The sequence below is a fragment of the Ovis canadensis genome, chromosome 3 (assembly GCF_042477335.2).
Source record: "Ovis canadensis isolate MfBH-ARS-UI-01 breed Bighorn chromosome 3, ARS-UI_OviCan_v2, whole genome shotgun sequence".
NCBI classification, from domain to species: domain Eukaryota; kingdom Metazoa; phylum Chordata; class Mammalia; order Artiodactyla; family Bovidae; genus Ovis; species Ovis canadensis.
Genome location: NC_091247.1, coordinates 99229729 through 99239816, shown reverse-complemented (window position 1 = coordinate 99239816; position 10088 = coordinate 99229729). Strand labels below are relative to the sequence as shown.

At 40.1% G+C, this 10088-nt stretch overlaps 1 protein-coding gene across 1 annotated transcript in view; it reads left to right on the top strand.

Moving 5' to 3' along the window:
- Positions 1–5509: 5509 nt before the first annotated feature.
- The window catches only part of TMEM182 (transmembrane protein 182), a 50277-nt gene continuing 45698 nt past the window's right edge, over positions 5510–10088 (top strand). Inside the window, exons 1-3 of the mRNA XM_069583733.1 lie at positions 5510–6006; positions 6244–6343; positions 8000–8098. Coding sequence (XP_069439834.1) covers positions 5875–6006; positions 6244–6343; positions 8000–8098 — 331 coding nt within the window. The 5' untranslated portion in view covers positions 5510–5874. The remainder of the gene's footprint in view (positions 6007–6243; positions 6344–7999; positions 8099–10088) is intronic.

Sequence of the window (10088 nt, the reverse complement as noted above, 5' to 3'; positions counted from 1 at the left end):
GCTATGAAAAGAAGAGAGGTGAAAAGCAAAGGAGAAAAGGAAAGATATAAGCATCTGAATGCAGAGTTCCAAAGAATAGCAAGAAGAGATAAGAAAGCCTTCTTCAGCGATCAGTGCAAAGAAATAGAGGAAAAGAACAGAATGGGAAAGACTAGACATCTCTTCAAGAAAATTAGAGATACCAAGGGAACATTTCATGCAAAGATGGGCTCAATAAAGGACAGAAATGGTATGGACCTAACAGAAGCAGAAGATATTAAGAAGAGGTGGCAAGAATACACAGAAGAACTGTACAAAAAAGATCTTCACGACCCAGATAATCATGATGGTGTGATCACTAATCTAGAGCCAGACATCCTGGAATGTGAAGTCAAGTGGGCCTTAGAAAGCATCACTACGAACAAAGCTAGTGGAGGTGATGGAATTCCAGTTGAGCTGTTTCAAATCCTGAAAAATGATGCTGTGAAAGTGCTGCACTCAATATGCCAGCAAATGTGGAAAATGCAGCAGTGGTCACAGGACTGGAAAAGGTCAGTTTTCATTCCAATCCCAAAGAAAGGCAGTGCCAAAGAATGCTCAAACTACCACACAATTGCACTCATCTCACACACTAGTAAAGTAATGCTCAAAATTCTCCAAGCCAGGCTTCAGCAATAAGTGAAATGTGAACTTCCAGATGTTCAAGCTGGTTTTAGAAAAGGCAGAGAAACCAGAGATCAAGTTGCCAACATCCACTGGATCATGGAAAAAGCAAGAGAGTTCCAGAAAAACATCTATTTCTGCTTTATTGACTATGCCAAAGCCTTTGACTGTGTGGATCACAATAAACTGGAAAATTCTGAAAGAGATGGGAATACCAGACCACCTGACTTGCCTCTTGAGAAACCTATATGCAGGCCAGGAAGCAACAGTTAGAACTGGACATGAAACAACAGACTGGTTCCAAATAGGAAAAGGAGTACATCAAGGCTGTATATTGTCACCCTGCTTATTTAACTTATATGCAGAGTACATCATGAGAAATGCTGACCTGGAAGAAACACAAGCTGGAATCAAGATTGCCAGGAGAAATATCAATAACCTCAGATATGCAGATGACACCACCCTTATGGCAGAAAGTGAAGAGGAACTAAAAAGCCTCTTAATGAAAGTAAAGGAGGAGAGTGAAAAAGTTGGCTTAAAGCTCAACATTCAGAAAATGAGGATCATGGCATCTGGTCGCATCACTTCATGGGAAATAGATGGGGAAACAGTAGAAACAGTGTCAGACTTTATTTTGGGGGGCTCCAAAATCACTGCAGATAGTGATTGCAGCCTTGCAATTAAAAGACGCTTACTCGTTGGAAGAAAAGTTATGAGCAGCCTAGATAGCATATTCAGAAGCAGAGATATTACTTTGCCAACTAAGGTCCATCTAGTCTAGGCTATGGTTTTTCCAGTAGTCATGTATGGATGTGAGAGTTGGACTGTGAAGAAGGCTGAACGCCAAAGAATTGATGCTTTTGAACTGTGGTGTTGGAGAAGACTCTTGAGAGTTCCTTGGACTGCAAGGACATCCAACCAGTCCATTCTGAAGGAGATCAACCCTGGTATTTCTTTGGAAGGAATGATGCTAAAGCTGAAACTCCAGTACTTTGGCCACCTCAAGCGAAGAGTTGACTCATTGGAAAAGACTCTGATGCTGGGAGGGATTAGGGGCAGGAGAAGAAGAGAACGACCGAGGATGAGATGGCTGGATGGCATCACTGACTCGATGGATGCAAATCTGAGTGAACTCCAGGAGTTGGTGATGGACAGGGAGGCCTGGCGTGCTGCGATTCATGGGGTCGCAGAGTCAGACACAACTCAGCAACTGAACTGATACTATGTACAGGATGAGAATGCTTATAAAAATAATCTCATGAGATTACAGACTGTGGTCCTGTTGTCATAGTGTTGGATGGGGGAGGGAGCAGGGAGGAGGACATACAAGAGACTCAAGAACCACAGCACAAAACAGAGACTTAAAGAGGTCCTTAGAGCCACAGAGACCGGCAGTGACGGTTCATGGGCAGTAAAAATCTGTCTCAGTAGTGATCAAAGGGGAACAATTGATTGTAGGGTCATCACTCAGCCTATTGTCTGTGTCTAGGACTTGGGACCACAAACCTTTATATAGAACCTTTAGGGCCAGGTGTGTTTAGAACTCAGAATTTGGGGGATTTTGAAAAAGTAGCAATATGTGTGTGCTGTACATTACCTGCCACCCCCACCACCACACCCCCGTGGAACCTGGTGAGCACTGTAACCAAACACGTTTGTTCTCGTGCAGTCAAATGTATAAGAACTCACAGTATCGTTTATTTGCATCCTCGTGCCAGTCAGATTTGGTTTGCTAAAAGCTTTTGTTTTTCAGAAATTTTGAATGTTGGAATGGCAGATAAAGATTGTGGATCTATAACACAATATTCCAGGACAGAAATGAATTTACCCTCAAATCTGCACAGAACCACTTTGGTTTCTGAAAGTTAGACTTCTTTTTTTATTTACACATTTGTTTGCACTTTTGGATGTTAAGCATTGTCATTCCTGTATTTTTTAAGAATAAAGTAAACCAGAATTAATTTTTTTTGTAGAATGTTTAGATAGCTTCAGTAGATATGTTGAGATAATTAAGACTATTGCAATATCAAGATTGGAAACTATGACCTTAAAAAAAATGTTTTGCTCCTTATCACTCACAAACTAAACATGACTTGGGATTTCTGCTAAGTTGTAGTGTGTTTACTGATTTAAAAAAAACACAGTTAAGTAAATAAGAAGACATTTAAACCAGTTAAATAGCTCAGGCTGTGTACTTACATTACAGCCAAGAGTCATAATACAAGTAGATTTTTATTTTACTTTGGTGCTCCATGTATGTCAACCACCATGATAAACACTGAGGATAACGATAACTGAGCTAAAGGAGTTAAGTTTTATGAAATCAGAACTAGTCTCTAGTATTTTTCTCAAATAGTTGCCCATGAATGAATGGTTGAAAACAATTAGATTGGTTAATTAGTAGCTGCTTTGATATACATATACACACTCACACGTGTGTGTGTGTATATATATATACATTTTTATAATGATGCTTATTCACTTTTGGATAAACCAAAAATGGTGAAAAAAATATTAGTTGATGAACCTCTTCCAGAAAGGTGATGTTTTGTGTGTGACAGAGACAAAAATTGAGATGAATTGTAGCAATAACAAAATCCTACACTCTTTTTATACTTATTTTAAAAAATCTAGTTGTTTGTATATATATGTGTGTTTGTGAATGCATATGCTAAAGATTTGGTATTAATGCATAGGTTTTTTATCATAAGCCATTACAATATTAATAAAATAAAGTAAACTTTTCCTATAAAGATTCCTTTTCCTTTCCAAATAACAACATCGTCACCTACAACAAAACTGCATGACCACAACTACTGTTACCTTGGGAGGGGGTGTGGGGTGACCAGAAGCTTATTACTACAACCTCTATGTACCTCATTCCAATGAATCATTTTTTCCCCACTAGCTCATGAACTCCTCATGGTCAAGGCCTGTGTATCTAATAAAATGCCTGGACAGTCACAAGCTCCCAATAAGCACTTCTTGAAGATGCGTTCTTCCTAGCCATCCCCCAAGAAAAACCCCTTAATTTGATCTTACATTGCATTAACTATAGAACAGCATCTTTAATAGTTTCCTACTGCTGCCGTAAAAATGTGACAATACAACGTTAGTGGCTTGAAACAATAAGATTTTCCTCTTCTGCCGTTGCAGAGGTCAGAAATCCCCAAAGTCAAGGTGTTGGTAGGCAGCATTCCTTCTTGAAGGCTCTTGGGGAGAATCTGGTTTTTTGTTTGTTTTTTGTTTTTACCTCTTCCATGCTCTACAAGCTGCCCACATTCCTTGGCTTGTAGCCTCTCTCCTCCGTCTTGAAACTGGCAAGTCTCTAACTCTTTCTGGAGTCACATTTCTTTCTCTGACCACTGTCAGGAAGGATTCTCTACTTTTCTTTTAAGGGTTCATGTGTGTAGATTGGGTCAACCTGTATAATCTAGGTCATTGCTGTGTAAGGTAATGTATTCATAGATTATGTGGTTATGTTTAGGATTAGGGTGTGGACATCTTTGGGAACCCATTATTCTGCCTGTCGGGGGCTTCTCAAGGGGCTCAGTGGTAAAGAATCCACCTAGGAGACACAGGAGACGCAGGTTCGATCCCTGGGCCAGGAAGATGAGTAGAGGAGGAAATGGCTACCTGTTCCAATATTCATGCCTGAAAAATTCCATGGACAAAGGAGCCTGGTGGGCTATAGTCCATGGGATTGCAAAGAGTCAGACACAACTGAGTGACTGAATGTGCACACAGACACACACACATGCAGACACACACACACACACACACACACACAATTTCGTTTCTAAGGATCCATCCCATGTCAAACAAAAGTGGTGAAGGAAGCTGGCAGAGGTCAGATGCCTCTTCAGAAGATGCAGAAACCCATGTTACAACTGAATACAAAAGACAGTAATCACTAGAGACAGTGAAAGTTTTCAAATATTGCACAAATACTTAAAAAATTCTCTCTGGCATATTTAGACATGGAGTGAAAACAAAGAAATGAGCCAGAGATGCTAGACATGAAGAATGTGTAGATACATTGCTATTCGGTGACTTCTATGGGTGTCAAGTAAGACCCCCTGTTTTAAGGAGGTTGAATATTTAAAATGAAAGAAACAAAAGAAAATGTGGGCTGTATTTTCTTATTTTAATCTAGAAAATAATATACTTTTGAGACTTTTTTCGTGAGTCTACTTTGGGGATGATCATTTGGAATACCTTGTATAGCATCTGGGAACTGCAATTTATGTCATAGCATGTGCTACGTAAAAGTATTTTGTTCTACTTTAAGAGTTTATGTTACCATATTCTTGATCTTTTAAATATACTTATGAATTTCTAGGTTATGAACCTGAACTGTACTTGGTGTTATGTTAGATCAATTGACCCACTATTTTATATTCCAAAAATATCCAAAAAAAACTAATTGCGATCCTCAGAGGACCTCACCAGGCTCCGCTGTCCCTGGGATTCTCCAGTCAAGAACAGTGACTGGAGTGGGTGGCCATTTCCTTCTCCAATGCATGAAAGTGAAAAGTGAAAGTGAAGTCGCTCAGTCCTATCCGACTCTCAGCGACCGCATGGACTGCAGCCTACCAGGCTCCTCCATCCACGGGCTTTTCCAGGCAAGAGTGCTGGAGTGGGGTGCCATTGCCTTCTCCGGTGATTGAACTACTCACACCTTTCTTCCAGTTAAATCCAAGAGAGGTCTTTGTGGTTCTTTACACCTGTGATTTATCTACCCTTGTAGCGGGTCTTCAGTGTCTCCAGGGTTGTCTTGGTCATTCGGGATCAAGGGGAGCCTGTTCAGACACTTAAGACTTTGGGCCAGTGTGGCCGTGACCTCACACCATTCTGTCATCTTTCCACTCCTCTGGATTGCCCCACAGCAATAAGGATGATTCTGGCCAGTTCCTGATACTACCCCCTCCACCGTCAGGGGAAGGTCAGCTATTTTTTGATCCCCTGGGGAGAGAGGCAACTCCTCAGTCAGTGTCCTAAAATAGCCTGCCATTCTCAGCTGCCGGACTGGAGGCCCTCCAGGGGAACGCAGAGGCAACACGAATCCACTGCCCGTGTGAGTGGGACTCCACTGAAACACCAGCTAAGGGCCGCTTCTCAAGAAGATCCTGCCTGCTCAGAAGTCTTTATTCTTTTTTTTTAACTGAGGATCTGGGTGTCCGCTCTCATTTATTTTCTTATTTTAGTTCAACAGAAACCAGTGAACTGAAAATGAGACTAAATATTGCCATCTTCTTTGGGGCTCTCTTTGGTGCTCTGGGGGTTTTACTCTTTCTGGTGGCTTTTGGATCAGATTACTGGCTTCTCGCGACTGAAGTAGCAAAGTGTTCAGGTGAACAAAATGTGCGTTTCTGCTTCAAAATATTGTTGTACTTGGTGGTAATGAGGATAGCCTCATGTATCTTCTGAGAATCCAAAAATAGGAGTGGAATGTCTATTTCTTCTCAGAAGAGAGATGTAGAAAGCTAATGATCATCATTATTTGGGAAACAATACGTTGCTTAAAAAATTTCCCAGATGTAATTATTCAGATTGTGTTCCTTGTGTTGATACCAGTTACTTCATTTGTGTTCTGTACAGGTAGAAAACGTCACTTTCCACCATGAAGGATTCTTCTGGAGATGTTGGTTTAATGGGGTTGTGGAAGAGAATGATTCCAATATCTGGCAGTTCTGGTACAGTAAGTACAATTCAGCCTTATATCCCCCCCACCCCGACCCCTGGCTTGTCAATAAAAAAGAACAGTTTCTTATTTTGGTGCACGTCACTTACAAAACAAGATTGGATTCTTAGCTGTGGAATCTCAATGGGGTATCTTTCAAAGGTTCCTTTCAAAGGTTCCTGATTCTTTTTCAGTAAACAGAATTGGCTATAGAAATAACTATTTAATTTTCTAACATAAAAATGTAGTCCATATTTACGGCAGAATTGGACAATCCACTGTTTCCTTGCTCACATTTAAAATACATCATCCTTAACAAACAAATATTCTCTATAGTGTGTTTTTGGAATGTCTAATTATTGCTATGTTGCAAATAAATGTTTTTATTTTGGGAGCTATGAATCCTTGAAGTCACAAATTTAAAAATTCGGAATTAGAGATGTATTATTTTATAGTAATAGCTTCAAATTTTAAAAAAATCTTTTTTTATAATGGAACAGTTATGAGCAGTGACAGATGAAAGCTTGCTCTATTAAGGCTTAAACCAAGTTTGTGGGCAATATCAAGAAATGCTTTGCTTTTGATGTTTCCATTCTCTCACAGAAACTTTAAAGTTCTTTTTTGAAATAAAATAGCTCCTTAAAAATAGAGTTGCATTCTTTCAACTGTATTTTCTATATTGTTATTAATCTTTGAAAATCAATTCACTGAAAATAGCTAGCCTTTATCTTATTGCATCCAACAATGAAAGAACTGTTTATTACCTTCTGACTTACTGTGGGTTGAAATTATTAGTCTTCTTCTCAAAACTACTCCTGTGATAAATCAAAGTATGGCACTTAAGTCAAGATTATGGAGTATATCGTAAAAATTTGAGATCACAGAAGATAGGCCAATAGTAAATTGGCATATGTTAAAGGAACAAAGTTAAGATGAAATGGCATTTTGAGAGAAATATTTCATAGAGTTTCTGATTGTCATTTGAGGGAGGAGAATAAGCATGTGATCTGCCGATGAAAATTATCTAGGCTTTGCTAAAGTGAAGTAAGTCAGACTTTGCAAGAGGAAGAGTTTGCCAAGACTTAGAGAAGGAAAAAATATTTTACTCCTTAAAGGGTATATGATGAAATCATCAAGATTTCAAACAACATTAAAGTTCTTTCTTGTGGTTTCTTCAAATACTAAAAATAAACTTTAATCATTAACTTGTATGGTCTATCATCTACATCTTTTCCCTGAAAGTAGAATATAGAAGAAAATTTGCATTAGTTAGAACCAATCATAGTTAGATCTAAATTTATTAGATTTTTAAACAACAACATTGTGTGTGTGTGTGTGTGTCTGTGTCGGGCATTATGTTAGGAACTGGAGAATACTGTTGTGAAAATGAATGAAATCTGGTGATTTCAACTGTAGGTGATATTAAGGGCATTCTCTCCACTGGATTAGGTCATGAGCTAGATGTTTTAGATGAATCCACTTTCCAGGTCTCCTGTGCTATTCCATGTGAGACTTTTAAGGAAGTTCCTCCCTATTCAATAATTCTCTGAGTTTGTTGATCTGTAGTTTTATTTTGCTTGTATACCCCCCACAGCCTGTATTTCTCTTCTACTGGGAACAAATCTTCAGGCAGCCTCTCAGTAACAAATACGTCTGTCTTGCTTTCCTTCCCAGCCAATCAGCCCCTGTGGAAGAACTGCACCCACGCTTACCTGTCGCCATACCCCTTCCTGAGAGGCGAGCACAACTCCACCTCCTACGACTCTGCAGTCAGTAAGTACTCAGTCCTCAGGGTGCCTCCGGAAGGGTGGTCTTTCTGAAACACTCCCCCCATAGCAGCTTTGTGGGCAATCAAAAAATAATTTATAATTTCAATGTGTTTTTTAATATCAGTCATGTATAAAATAGTAAATAAGATGTCATTTTTATTTATTTATTTATCTTTGATATGGACTTAAAAAAAATCTTTATTGGATTTGTTGCAGTAGTGCTTCTGTTGTATGTTTGTTTGGCCATGGGGCATGTGGGATCTTAGTTCCCTGACCAGGGATTGAACCCACATCCCCTGCATTGAAAGGTGAAGTATTCTCCCTTGGACTGCCAGGGAATTCCCAAAATGTCATTTTTTAAAATACCATTTATAATCTTAATAAAATACAACTTTGGTCCAAAATCAAAGCCCATTTGCTTGTTGCTTATCATGATAATTTTTTACAAGTGTGTTTGTTTTCTGATATGAAAATAATGGTATTCATCAGGAAGATGGGTTTCCCGGGTAGTCCAAATGGTAAAGAATCTGCCTGCAATGCGGGAGACCCAGGTTCAGTCCCTGGGTTGGGGAGAACCCCTGGAGAAGGGCATGGCAATCCACTTCAGTATTCTTGCCTGCAGGCTACAATCCATGGGGTTGCTAAGAGTCGGACACGACTGAGACACGCATCAGGAAGAACTGCTGTGGAAGATGTAAAACTTGTCCTACAATGGAAACCACTGTAATATACACCCTGATTTTAGAACATTTTTGCCATTGTCATACATAAGAACATGATTGCGTGCTAAGTCATTTCAGTCATGTCCGACTTTGTGACCCTGTAGACTGTGGCCCACCAGGCTCTTCTGTCCATGGGGATTCTCCAGGCAAGAGCACTGGAGTGGATTGCCATGCCCTGCTCCAGGGCATCTTCCTGACCCAGGGATTGAACCCACGTCTCTTATGTCTCCTGCATTGGCAGGCAGGTTCTTGACCACCAATGCTGCTATTGCTGCTAAGTCGCTTCAGTCGTGTCCAACTCTGTGCGACCCCATAAACGGCAGCCCACCAGGCTCCCCCGTCCCTGGGATTCTCCAGGCAAGAACACTGGAGTGGGTTGCCATTTCCTTCTCCAATGCATGAAAGTGAAAAGTGAAAGTGAAGTCGCTCAGTCAGGTCCGACCCTCAGCGACCCCATGGACTGCAGCCTACCAGGCTCCTCCGTCCATGGGGTTTTCCAGGCAAGAGTACTGGAGTGAGGTGCCATTGCCTTCTCCGATGCTGCTATTAGGTTACTGTATTTCTACCAAGTGATGAAACTTCATTGTGTGTGATATTCCGCAGAAGAAGGAGAGCCCTGTGCTGTTAACTAGGAATCATGATTGCCCAGCTTCTTTCGTGTTTTCATACTACTTTTTCTATAGAAACTGTATAAACTTAGTTTCTGTAGAAAGTATACAATATTTAGCACATAAATCTAATTTTTAAAAGTATATAAGCTCAGTATGTCAACTCTATTCTCAGCTGGTTTCATGAAGTTTTTCATAAGAGAGTGCTTATCCTAAGCTTAAAACTAAGGGTTGGTACAGAATTTAGTGGTGTCATTAACAGGGCCAAAAAAAAAAAATCTGTTTTTCAAAGAGAATACGTAACATTTAATATTCTGGATAAATGTGTATTAGTCAGGATTCTCCAGAGAATCAATAGGAATTGTATGTGTGTGTACAGAGAGGGAGACTGAGGTTAACTGATTGATTGACTGAGGGAGGGATTTTAAGGAATTGGCTCATGCTGTTGTTTGAAAGGCTGTTACGTTTGAAATCTGTGGGGCAAGGCTGCAGCTGGAGTTTCAAATAACAGCTGATGTTGAGGCCTTGACTCTGAGTGCTAGAGACTTGGGTAGAATTTCTATGGTGCAGTCCAGAGGAGGGTTCTTTCTTCTTCAGGAAGCCCTTTTCTGTTCTTTAAATCCTTCAGCTGATTGCACGAGGCCCAGCCCCTCATGCCGTGGGA